Below are 13,690 nucleotides of genomic sequence, written 5' to 3'. Positions count from 1 at the left end.
CCAGGGCCCCTAGCCCTCTGGACCCCTCCTCAAATAAAAGGGTTTGCATGGTCTATTCTCCTCCTCACCTCCCAGCTCCTGTACCCACAGCTCCAGCAAGACTGAGCTCCTTCCACAGATCTTCTCCCAGCCTGGGCTCCCTTTGCCCTCTGGGTACTTCACCTGACCTGGCCCTCGAGCACCACCAGAGCTTTACTCTTCCTGTCCCATGCCCCGGCACGGCTCTTCACCATTAAGGTATTGCCGGGATGATATGCCCTGATACCCAAGCCCTAGGCCTGCAGGAGGAGCCCTCTGAAGCTATTGACCCCATATCACTAACTCCCCTGGTTTGGACACCGCAGAGAGACAGGGAGAGGATGGGGAGTGGGAGAAGAAGCTCCCACCTTACCACTTTTCCCATTCTTGTCCCACCCACAACATGCAACCCCATGGGGGCCCAGTGAGAAGGTGAAGCTCCTTTCAGAGCTGGTGGAGAGGAGGTTGCCGCTCCGTATGGAAATGGGACAGAAGGAGTTTTCCTGAGGCTCTTCTCTCCTCTTTCCCAAGTTTCAAAACCACTGACTTAATGCTTCAGTGTATTAACAGTGCGGGGAGGTTTTCTGTAAAAGAGATGTTTTTCAGTTGAACTAGTTGTTTCATGTTAAGTGCTTTTCATTGCACTTGTCTGTGCAGAGGACGCGACTGAAAACCCACTGCAATGCGTTGTGTTGCAAATAGCTTATTTACATTCTCCTTATTTGGCAGTGTTTTCCACTTAATTTTGTTATGCCTTGGATAACAGCTAGCCTGGACATGAAAAATCATTACAATTACTTATCTATTAAATGGTTATTATGCTTTTCTGATGAAGACACAGTATAATAGGTACTAGGGATTTAGAAAAGAGGGTTTAGCTATAACATAGTCCTCAACCTCTTTGTGCAGTCAAGGCACAAATGATCACAACCGGCAAAAAAACTCCCTGTTTTGTAAAGACAAAAATGCCAGCTTCATCCAGAAATACCTGTAACCCCAAAAGAGGGAAATAATATTTTAAAGTTTTCTAAGGTATTTCAGAGGAATGTGCACAAGAAACAAACAGGCAGAAGGGTCCCAGCTGTGACCCAGCGTAGATAGAACATTGTCTTCTCACTCCTGCAGCTGAAAAACAACCATAGTGGTACCTGAGAGCTCTTCTCATCCATTTGTGGTGAAAGACAGGAGGACACTTACTCATGGTTTTTTACCCCCCAGTACAGACAGCTGAGCCGTGTGTCTGCCCACTGCCTCTCCAGACCCATTTCCCTGGAGGCATCGCAGCCGTCCATACTTGGGTTGGGGAATGGAGTCAGCTGGCAGTCAGCTGCCTCTCTGGCTAGCACACCCTGAGGAACAGGGAAGGAAAACATCAGGAAAGAAAAAGCAGCAGAAAGGTGTTACTTAACTTCAACTTTCTGCTATCACTGCATGGCAAACCGCCCTGAGACGATCTGAGAGGATCAGAGGGTCAAACTGCAGAAAGCAGCCTCGTACTAACTTGAAGAGCACAGCTAATGAATTCACATTAACTTGGAATTCACGGTGTGAATTGCACTCTCTCCTCTCAGTGAAAGTTTCTGATCATCTAAATTGAGTTTCCAAACCTTTATCAAAATTGCTTACAGTACTAACCCTCTTCTCGAATGGCACAGCTTCTACTTACTCTGAAAGTCTGAACTGGCAAAGTGCTTTCTTCTTTTTTGTTCTGTTTCTTGCTTTTGTTTATGATCCATAATGGCCTCCATTGGACACACATAAAACCTAGTACCACTAGTATTAGTGGTACTGTTTTAACCATAATGAGTCTGTCTGCCTAATTTTGGACCTTTTGGGGGGTGTGTGTGGTGTGTGGATTTTTCTTCCTGTTGTATACTAGAATAGAAATGCTGAAATCATGTGTATTTACCATACTTGAGAATCCATGATATTAGTATTCAGGATGAAAAAACAACACATCTAATAATCCATCAGAGAGTGGGTTAGACATTCATGCAATTAGTTTAAATTATATACTTAAGGAAAACAATTTTCCTTCAGTCTCCACTGAAAAAGACTTATTTTCGTTTCTTGTGTTTAATAAGTGTACACCTGTGAATTTATTTTTGAGCAGATTCTGTCTCTGAGTACAGTTACAGAGCTCTTGAATATTCCACATTGGTATTATGATCATGCTATAAATAAAGCAGAATAAAAGAAGCTTTTGCTATCGTGTGTTATTAAAAGGTAGCTACACAGTATGAGCTTTCTAAGGATACTGCCCTTGATTATGTGAAATCAAGTCAGCTACAATCCCAGCCAAAATCTCTTCAACTTCTGAGTATATAGCAGTCTCACCTGTGTTTTTTTAAACACAGCCACAGAAAAGTTAGGGTCTGAATTCTACACCACAGTCCCTTTGTATATATTTCTGTTCATGGTTCTCAAAGTTTACAGATGTACATAACCAGTTGTTTGCAAGTGCCATTGCCCAGCAAGTCTTTGAGCTGACTTAAATGTGGATATAAAGTGATGCATAACATGTTAAACCAGACAATATCAAAACTATTGTAATCCCCTTAGAAAATTATGTAAACACATGAAAAACAGTAAATTCCATCACAAAGATAAATTAGTCTGGAGGGCTAAATATTTTACACCACAGGTGTAAACTTAATGATAAGTTTTCAAGACCTTGAAGTGTATCTCCAAAACCACTTTTTAAAAAATTAAATGGTCTATAGAATCAAGGAAAGGAAAAAGTCTAGAAGTGATAATGATGTTGTGTCTCCAAATCAGGTCCTGCCAACTGTGGTTTTCTTCAGCACAGTAATGTCTATGCTTTACCACATTGGATTCATGCAGTGGCTCGTTGGAAAGGTATGAATTTTTGCCAGTAGGGACACTTCTTGAACACATGTAGCCAAACTGTAGCCCTGGCCCTGACCAAGATCTTCAGCGTAGTTGCTTATTTTTAACCTAGAAATAGTTCCATGTGTTACCATGGTAAAATCCTAATTGGCCTCACATAGCACACTTTCATCTCCCGAGCCTGGTTTTGTTGGTAACGTCACAGTAATAGATTTACCTGGCTAGCTTTAGCGTTCCTCAGATGACATAGTTGCTTGAATCTTCCTTTCTGCCTGTCCCTCTCCCAGCTCCCGAAGCACAGGATGGAGGATACATTATAGACAATGGATTTCTGCTTTCTACTAAGAATTGCAGTGGCAATCGAATATACCTTTCTACCACAGATCCCCAGAATAAGATCAGAGGCTGGTTCCTCACCTCATGTTCTGTGTTCATTTCTGTCTAGTCCTGTGTCCAGTTCCAGTTTCCTCTAAGATAAAAGCAAGATCACAGAAAGTCCACTTCTGCCCTGTCTGCCCAATTAACTTAGCATGTAAGGGAAAAGACCTTCCTGCATAGTGGCAGTTAAACCTTATTTGAAAGTCCTTTCTCCTTCTCATTCACAGGTTTGTTATATCAGCACCACCATACCTCACCTAGCCAAAGCAGTATGGTAAAATTTCTTTGAGGTATTTTTAACCTTAATATAAATTTCACATTTTTTCCCCTTCATATGATCCAAGCCCCCTTGGACAGGTACATAAGCGATAAGGATCTATCAAAATATCTTCTTTGATTAATTTAGTTTAACAATTTAGTGCCCAGGAGGAACCTGGGGTACTGGCTTATTTCAACATGCTACTATTAAAAGGAATGTGCCGTATCTTGAAGCTGAAATAATTAACTCAGGAGACACTGTAAGGTTTCTCAGAACTCTTACATTGACATGATGAGTTCAGGAAATGCATGGAATAAGCAGACCAATGTGATGGTGTTTGGTTTTATCTTTGTTTCTTTTAAAATAATTTTAGGTTGGTTGGATAATGCAGATTTTCATGGGGACAACTCCTGTTGAGTCTCTGGTAGCTGCGGGTAACATATTTGTGGGACAGGTGAGTTGGAGCACAAAAAAAAAAAGAAGCTAGCACAGGATTACTGAATATTGTGAAAGACTGCTGCTCACCAAGCATCTATGTGTAAAAATCCCATCATTTCTTATGTAGCTAGGACTCCAGTACAGCAGAGCTGGTGATTATTTCCAGGATTCCAGTACATTCTTAAGTCTGCAGTGATGCACAATGGCGTGGCTTTAGGGAAACTGTATGTTTTCCCAATAAAATGTCAAGCATAAACATAGGTGATAGATTTCCCTTAAAATGACTACCAGACTACTCTACCAGACTATGAAGAAATAATAACTTCAGGGTTGTGACCAATTGAAAAGGCAAATGGGATGGAAAGAGGGCACATGAGGCAAGAGATGGGCAATGCAGAAAACTAACATTGTGGGCTGGCTGTGCAAGGCCTTAGCCGTTAAACCCACACTGCAGCAGTGTCCGTCCCAGGCTTCAGAGCGATGTGTAAAGATCACCAAGCAGCATCCAAGCCCAAAAGCGACTATCAGTTATTTAGGAGAGCTGCATCACAGTATCACACTGCTTCAGGATATAAACTAGTACCTCTGCCTGACGTTGTCTCCAGGCTGCGCTCGCCCACGTGCCAGAGCTGCTCAGAGCTCTAAGCTGCCCATCGTCGCTGATGTGCATGTTTCACCCGGTCAACAGGCTTACCTACAACTCAGATCCATGGCTGGCCCTAACTCACTCCGAATTAGATCAGGATTTTTTTTGAATTTCATTGGACCTTTGGGGGACATGGCAAACCAGCAAGAATTGTCTTCAGACAAGATGGATCTTGGTACAATTTTCCATCTTGCTTGGAGTAAAAAAACTCCAATCAATTAGCTGAGCACTCATTAACACTAAGATTAACTAGTCAAAGACACCTAAGAAAGTGTGATGCAGCCATTCATTTTTTTCTACCCTGTTAGTAAAAGGAACCTCTGAGGATTTATTAGGAAGTTCTAATTTAGAAGTTGTTTTTCCCTTCCAGACAGAGTCTCCTCTCCTGGTACGGCCCTACTTACCATACATCACCAAATCTGAACTCCATGCAGTCATGACAGCTGGGTTCTCAACAATTGCTGGAAGTGTCTTAGGAGCATATATTTCTTTTGGGGTAAGAGGGGGAAAGAGAACTGGAGAATATACTGTTTATTTGAAAACATGTAAGTACAGAAGCCCTGATAAAATGCTTTGGAAGTATACCTGAGTCATTCCCTTTTTTTTTTTTTTCCCTGAAGGAATTAACCACAAAAATTCCTTGTTTTCTGACAGTAAAAAGGATACAAAGATCTGATCCTGAAGATACTGTTAAGTAGCACAAATGGCTATTCAAGTAATACAGACTTCCTGGCATAGCTGCAAGGAAATTACTGATTTGTATACATTCCTACAGTCCAGATGAACTCACATAGGGAATATACTAACTGATCAACCCTCCCACTTCTGTGGCAGTGATATAGATAAAGTTCTTCAGGAAATGTTGCTAGCCATATGAGTTTAAGAAGTTGACTTGTAACTGATGTTCTAGTGATGTACAAACATGGGTAGTAGAAGTCTCATCTGCTGAGGGAGACTCACTGGGGGATGTTTGATAAATATATTAGTTCCATATCTGAATAAATACAGTGGAGAGGCAGAGGCAAGGAGGGAAAATCGGCCAAAAAGACTGAGACAAGAAAAGGCGAGATGGAGATACTGCAGAAGTTAGCAAAGAAGTTATTTTGTGTAGAGATTTGTGGAAGCAAGAAGGGGTGAAAGGTGAATAGAATAATTTATCTTAGGCTGTGTAAATATTAAAAAAACAAAACAAAACAAAATAAAAACAACTTCAAGGGACAGAAATAATTTTCTGCCACTGCAAGGCACTCAGTGGGTTTAAGGAAGGCTGGCTCTGACCTGCTCAGCTGTTGCTACACCCGGCTGCACTTGGTGGACCTGGCTTTTTTTTTTTTTTGTGATGGGTTTTGGGTTTTTTTTCCTCTGCTGGCTTGCCGCTAGAGATGAGTGAAGCAGTTTGCTTCTAAAAGATTACTCCATACTTTTCACTACCTAGATGTTTCCCATCTCCAACTGCTTTCTCCTGTATTGCTCATTCTCTGAGCAGTGTGAACTTTTTAATGACCCCCTGTAGAAAAATCATCCAAATATCTAGTAATTTTAATTGCTTTCCTTCATATTGGTGCATAATGTGGCTGTCACAGCATATTTTCTGTCACCTGAAATTCTAGGTTTCGGCTTCTCACCTACTGACTGCCTCTGTCATGTCAGCACCAGCATCGTTAGCCACCTCCAAACTATTCTGGCCTGAAACAGAAAAGCCTACAGTAACTCTGAAGAGTGACTTACAAATGGCAAAAGGGTAAGCTGATCTAGGCTCTAGTTAATGGGAATATTTGTGCCAAAATGAGATTTGGAAAAATGGCTCCTCACACATAAGCTTTAGGATTAGTCCATGTTAGATGTGCAAGCAATAAATTAATTATATATCACAATACCTCAAATGAATAGTTGTGAATTCAGAATAGTTGGGGATTCATCAGCGTGCCCCATTACAATGTATGGAGGTATCACTACCCACTGGGACAGGCACAGAGATGGCAAGGACCTGGGCCAGACAATAAACCCTCCAAAGAAACAGGGACATGCCTATTTGAGGTAAGCCACCCAGTGGTGTTCCCATTTGCTCTGTTGCTGTATTTGCTTTTCGACGATTCTGTAAGTGCAAATGTTCAAAAGCAAAGATGGAGCAATCATTTCAACAGTGGCAGCAGCAGTCTTGCTGCCCATCTGCAGGGGGACTCACTTGCCTTGAGAAAAACAGGCATAGCTAAAACATGTGTAAGGAGTTGTTCCCAAACAGCCTGGACATCTCTGCAAGGGCTGCCTGCCAGAAGAGCAGTGACCATTCCCACATCCCACTGGTGCCCCACAGGCAGTCACAGTACTGAGACCTGATCCAGAGCATGCCCAACCCTGAATGTGCCAGAGTTCATCCTCAGGGCACCAGAGGCATGCCTTCCCAGTTGCTTCCATGAGGATGGATAGCAGAAACTTGGTCTACCTCATCATTATTTTCTCTATGATTGAACAGTCAGCTTCACTAATACATTCCTAATCAAGTCCATTTGGCTTTTAGTTCTATGATTTCTTCTTGAATTAAAAAATGTTCACACTCTGGTTTTCTTTTAATTGATAAAGTGAATCAAAGAACCTGCTGGAAGCAGCCAGTCAAGGTGCCTCTACCTCCATCCTGCTGGTGGCGAACATCACCGTGAATCTCATTTCTTTCCTTGCCCTGCTGGCTTTCCTTGACTCTGCCCTTTCTTGGGTGGGCAGTATGTTTGACTATCCACAACTGAACTTTGAGGTATGGTCTTTGTACTTCATGTGACTTATATACATGCATAATTTGTCTTTCTTAAGTGCCTATCTGGTTTTATTGTGGGATTTCTTTTTTTTTGTGTGATCTAAAGATGTGTATTTTTATGTGCATGTTCTTGAAAAGTGTCTTTACAGGCAGAGGAAAATTGTTGCCATGTAACTATTTCTGTATCCATTAGTCCCTGTACATCTTCCCTCTCTGGTGGTCTCGCTAACTGGCAGGTTATAAGCATTGTTTGTTAATACCTGCTTCCTCTAACTTGGCAGTGCAGCAGATCTGTCGGTTACACACTTACCAAGCCGTTAACATCTCCTTCAGCACAAGTGTTAGTTACCTTTAGCTTCAGAGAGCTCTATCAAGTCCTTACTGCTCACTAGCTTCACTTAGATAAGGACACTGGAGCAAGGCCCAACTCGTCTGAACCCACGCGTACTCAATACCACTTAGTTCTCCACACAATTACATTGTAAAAGAGCACCCAAATCACTCAGCTGAGCAAACAGGTTTTAAACAGGACTTCATTTCTTTTTTTAACCTAGGTCGATACAACAATTTTGGTACAATGGTTTGGGGCTTTTTGTTTTGCGAGCTCTTAATAAAAGGGCCATGTGAAACACGGTTACAACAGTGCGATAAAGGTGCTGCAGAAATGAATAGACACTCACAGCAGATGTGGCTTCAGCCATGTTGAGGTATTACCCTGCACAGCTTCCACAGGTTATCTCACTGCACAGACACTCACAGCAGAGGAAAGGCACAAGTATACATACTTCAGCCACACTCATGCAAGGGCCGGCATTTCAACAACTGCTGAATGGAGTAAGGTTTGGACTGATAGACAACCCACAAGGGGCTGAGACCCACAGGCACGTTGCTTTCATCCATCCATCCCTTTTGAGAGACACTAACCTCTAGCCTTTTGTGACCAGAGAAACCAGCCAGGAATAGTAACTGTTTAAACACCTCAGCTACATTCACTGAAGGCAGTCTGACCAAATGCTTTCACAGCTGTAATAGTTTTCTCTCTTGTATAAAAATAAGCTGTTTTCAAATCTGTGCAAAACTTTGAATCCTAGGAAAAAAGGTGTTTCTTTAATTGTGTCAGATGCATGGCTTTTGAGACAAGTCTTTTGTTTACACCAGTTGGAGTCCAATAACCTGATAATTAAGCATGTTCATTAACACACTTGATTTAATCAGTGGAACTCTATTCTCTTAGCTCTTTTAACTGAGCTAACTTTTAATTTTCCTTTGATGAAATAAAATCATAGAATCATAGAATGGTTTGGGTTGGAAGGGACTTTAAAGATCATCTAGTTCCACCCCCCCTGCCATGAGCAGGGACACCTTCCACTATCCTTATTTTAAGTTTAGAAAGCTTACTGCATGCCAGTGCTCTTTGACTAACCATATCTTGTGTCCCATCTTATCTGTATTTTTATATATGTCTTAAATATTTTGCAGAACATTTGTGCATATGTCTTCATGCCATTCTCTTTCATGATGGGGGTAGACTGGGAAGACAGTTTTATTGTCGGTGGACTACTAGGTTACAAAACTTTCTTCAATGAATTTTTGGCTTATGAGCGACTCTCAGAACTGATTCACAACCGAGAAAAGGGTGGGAGCATGTACGTTAATGGTGTGAAACAGTACATGACTGTAAGTAACATTTTCTATTCTACAAATTTACTTTATTTAATACTTTCTGCTGAAACTCAACTTATTTTTCAATATGAGATAGTGGTGGTGTATTACTCTGAAGCGTGGTTTTCAGTGACAGAGTTCAATTATGAAAATGCAGCGTTGCTTTGTGAGGCTGCCATGACTGTCACCACACTAGCAATCTCAAATAAACATTGCCAAAGAAAGGCATAGCTTTGGGGAACATGCAGTGTCCAGGAGAACATTGCACATAGGAGCAAGGCTGCCTCGAAGGTGAGTTTCTGCTTACCTCACTCTTAACTAGCACTTCCCTGTGAGATACTCTCCCGGGAAAATCCTGGGCAAGAACTGGAGGATCCTTCTACCTGCAGAGGTTTAGCCAAGCATTAAGCTTCAAGAGAGGCATCTAGCAAGCTTCAGCAGATGGCATTTAAGGTATTAATGGACCACCTCTGCTGGAGGTTTTTGTTCCCTGTGGAGAGGGCAGTAGTACCAGATGTGCACCCCCCTTGCTGCATGGAGTCCGTCTCCCGTGTTTCGATTATCAGTGAAAGTTAGTTTGCATGAGGGCTTCCAGGCAAAGCCCAGGCCCACCTCTCATTCTCATGTCCACCCAAATTTACCCAACAGGATCCATAATTCCTACTACAATTCACTGAGGAAGAAACCCAGAGGATGGCAATGCCAGGGGCATGCTAGGTGTGGCCCAGGGGCAAAGAGCATGCAGGAATCATGGACAACCTTTCCAGCCATGACTGCTCCCCCCCTGTTGTCCACGCTCAGCCTGCGCTCAATCTGTCCTCATGCTAAGCACAGGCAATGGAAACCATGATACACCTTGATAAGGTCTGGCCTTTTTTCCTCTAGTCAAGACAAATTTACACTGTAGAGCACCTTTAATTAGGAAACGTCCTTTTGTACAGCTTTTAATCTCCATTTAACCTAGTGTGATGCTGTGGATACCTGCCTTATATGCAAACCCAAAACCATGTTCCTGACCACTTACATTCCTTACAATAGAACATATTTCACAAGTGGAGGTAAAAAGCCAGGTCATCTGATCAGATACACGCGCACTTGCCTAGGCATTCATTACTAGTATTCTTGGAATTCCTGGCAATAGGATCCTGGGCTAGATGGATCTGCCCTGCTGTAGTTGTGCTGTGTTCTGCAAGGGGAATATGGCTATGAACTCCTGAATGAGTGACTTTGTTTGTTTGTTTCTAATCCAAAAGTCAGCCTTAAAATTCATATCCCATTGACTGAATTTCACCTTTTTTGTTAAGTATGGTGTTGTATAGAACTTTCATGTTCACTTATAATACCTACTGTATATGCCTCCATGGTAAAAACCTCTGAGATACAGAAATAATTTTGGTTCATAACACTAGTAAAAATTGCCCAGTAAACATTTTAATTATGACACAACCATTCAGGTGTCAGCACACTTGACTTCCACCCTTAATTCCTCTTTGGCTTCAGCATTCTCTAATACCTACAGGCACAGATACTTGGTCGGAGCCAGCAAACAAGTAGTTTTCTGAACTCCCTCACCTGAGTCAGTAATAACCAGGCTTCCTGTTTTCAGAGTTAGGAAAGTGCAGATGAAAGCAGGGAAATCACAGTACAGAAAGCCTTTTCTAGGAAAAGCAGGTAGAGTGGGTACTTGAAAAGCATTTTCCTGCATATGTGCAGAGTGATTGCAAATATCTGCAAATTGCTTTTTATAAAACAGGCATGGAGACAGAGAAACTGCTAATGAACAGGAAACCTACTAGAACACTCACTCAAGTGTCTTGGGCTTAAAACACAATAAATAGGAGTTCAGAGCTGCCGTGGGGACCAACAAATCCATTTGCTGAGATATGTTGTCTCCTTTCCAAAATGTTTCAACTGCTTTTGTGTCAAGGTCTGCAAGGTTTGTAGCCTGATTTTGTGCTACGTTATTTTGTGACCTGTGAGAGGCCCGTCCATGGTGAGGAAGGACAACCCAACCTTGTCTGTGCTCGGACGTCCAGACTGAGCTGGTCTTGCCCAAGGGGAGGAGAATGGCTGAAGTCAGGAAGGAAATAATCTAATGGGGTTCCAAAATCATAATGTGTCTCTGCCTGTTATCACATCAAAGCAACCACTCCCTAAGAGACCCAATTCAGCTTTTTTTCCCCTGTGCAGATCTGGACACGCACAGGGCAGCTTTCCACATGGAACACTGCTTGTTCAGAGGCAAAGAAGTAAGGGATAAATACCAAACCAGAGGTTTCAACAGGGTGTTACAGAGGCAGTCCAGCTATGAACAACAAGCTGAGTTAAAGCTCTCTGACTTGTGTCTTCAAAAAAACAGCAGCTAAATCACCACTAGTGAGATAAGAATTTTTTTTGGTCTTTAATTGCTAGTACTCAGTACAACAAGGTAGAGCAACATACATGAAGAATAAAACCATCACATGGTTTATGAGTCCTCACATGGGCAGTGGGTGTGAAAACCTTCACCTTTCAGGAAGAGAATGAGCCTACCTTGCTGAAAGGCACACTGGGGCAGCAACCAAGCAAAACAGGGTGATTTCAGGGCTCAGAGACCTGAGCCACAATGCCATGTTTTCAGACCTCTAAATCAGCATGAGCTGTCTCATACCACTCAACAGCATGTGTGCTTTTTTTCCAGGTTCGCTCTGAAGTCATTGCTACCTATGCTCTTTGTGGGTTTGCCAACTTTGGCTCCCTGGGACTGGTCATAGGAGGCCTGAGTAAGAACAGCTCTCTCATAGACAATTTATTTGAAAAGCAAATCCCCAAAAAAGCAGCCAAAGGAACAGGCTGTGGGTGAAATTAAGCAGTATTAGAGCCTGAACAGCTGCTTTGCCAAGACCCAGCACCTAACCACGCATGGAAGGGCTCCCAGGGGGATGTAGGTTTTGGTGTGGAGGTACTGGGAGAGGGGCTGAGAGCAATGTGGGGGGACCAAGCCCTGCTGATAGGCCTCCCTGTCCAGCCCTCACACCACGAGCCTGATCTACCACAGTCCTCAGGCTTCAGGAGGAGCAAACTGTTTCTGTAGCCTGCTGGATTGAAAGACAAAGTTGGCCAGTTCCTGTAAATAAGTCACATCATATGCCGAAGGGTCGTAAAGAAACTAAAAACAAAAGGCTTTTCAGATCTCAAGCAAATAAGAAAAAATTGAAAAAGCATCTGGGTTCCTCAGTGGTTGTCCAGAATTGCTGATGGCTGCCTTTATTCTGGATCCCAGCTGGGGTCTACAGTGTTGGCAGCGGGGCAGCACGGGGGTCAGAGCCCAATACTGTGCCTGGGGTTCACATCTGAAAGCCACCATCATCCAGCACAGGCATGCAAACTGCCAAAGCAAGCAGAAGTCGCTGTTTTATACACAGACCACCCTCTCAACACAAAGAGCCCACATTGGCACTAAGCCTTCAATGGCCCACTGAAATTTCTCATTTTCCTTTATTGTTTCTCCTGGTTTAACCTGCAGGGTGGGAATTTCCTGGTGTGGTGGGAGACATGGCAGGTTTGTCTTCTTTATGTCTGACACACACTTTAATTTTCTTCCTAGCAAGCATTGCACCTTCAAAGAAAAAGGAAATAGCTGGTGGTGCTTTCAGAGCGATGATTGCCGGAACAGTCGCCTGCTTCATGACAGCCTGTGTTGCAGGTACCGTACCCGAGTTTGGTGTCTTCCCACGGTCAGTGACCACAGGGTGGCAGTGCGTCGGTGCTGCAAGCACAGCTGGTCCCCTCCGGCCACGCAAACACTGTTGTTTTCAGGTTTGGCAGGATTAAAAGTCCACATGCAATGAAAGGTTCCTGAAAACTGGAATATGAAAAGATTTGTTTTGGGGTTTTTTTCCCCCATTGTATCTTACCTGTTTTTTTTTTTGTTAGCCAGAGCATAACACATGACTCATGAACAAAGCAAGGTTTAGATGAGTTACAATCCCTCCTCCACACCTCTGGCTGTGGAATTACAAAATAATTACGGAGCAGAAATAGAAAAGTGGAATAAAAGGAGGGTGTGATGAGAAGGAGTGAGAGGGTAGCTGAACAACTTTTTTTGCCTTAACATTACATTGATATTTTGGGCTGATAGTATCCCCAGGGAACATCTAAGTCAATGAAACTTTCCAAAGCTGGGACTCAACAGCAGATTCTTGTTTTCAAAGTCTCACCCTCAAGCTGAGTAAACAATAGAATCTTTTAGGTTGGAAAAGACTTTCAAGATCATTAAGTCCAACCATTACACTAACACTGCTAACTCCACCACTAAACCATGTCCTTCAGCACCTCATCCACATGTCTCAAATACCTCCATGGATGGTGCCTCAACCACTTCCCTAGGCAGCCCATTCCGATGCCTGACAACTCTTTCAGTGAAGAAATTTTTCCTAATATGCCACCTTCCCCTGGTGCAACTTGAAGCCATTTTCTCTTGTTCTGTCACTTGTGACTTGGGAAGAAAGCCCAATCCCCACCTCTCTGCAACCTCCTTCCAGGTAGTTGCAGAAAGCATTAAGGTCTCCCCTGAGCCTCCTCCAGGCTAAATAAGCCCAGTTCCCTCAGCTGCTCCTCACAGGACTCGTGCTCCAGACCCTTCATCAGCATGTCCTTCTCCAGACACGCTCCAGCCCCTTAGTGCCCATAGTGAGGGGCCCAAAACTGA

General features: G+C 43.0%; 1 protein-coding gene across 1 annotated transcript; it reads left to right on the top strand.

Annotated features, from left to right (window-relative positions):
- Positions 1-248: 248 nt before the first annotated feature.
- On the top strand, positions 249-12,685 carry LOC104503833 (solute carrier family 28 member 3-like; the record flags this gene model as incomplete). Its single annotated transcript, XM_010148669.1, has 9 exons — positions 249-329; positions 2,797-2,877; positions 3,879-3,959; positions 4,960-5,085; positions 6,200-6,330; positions 7,170-7,338; positions 8,818-9,015; positions 11,681-11,762; positions 12,587-12,685. Coding segments are annotated over exons 1-9 (1,048 nt in total), but the record flags the coding sequence as incomplete, so codon positions are not given.
- Positions 12,686-13,690: the final 1,005 nt, after the last annotated feature.

This window comes from Eurypyga helias, unplaced genomic scaffold (assembly GCF_000690775.1).
Source record: "Eurypyga helias isolate BGI_N326 unplaced genomic scaffold, ASM69077v1 scaffold34173, whole genome shotgun sequence".
Taxonomy (NCBI): domain Eukaryota; kingdom Metazoa; phylum Chordata; class Aves; order Eurypygiformes; family Eurypygidae; genus Eurypyga; species Eurypyga helias.
This window is presented reverse-complemented; position numbering and strand designations above follow the sequence as displayed.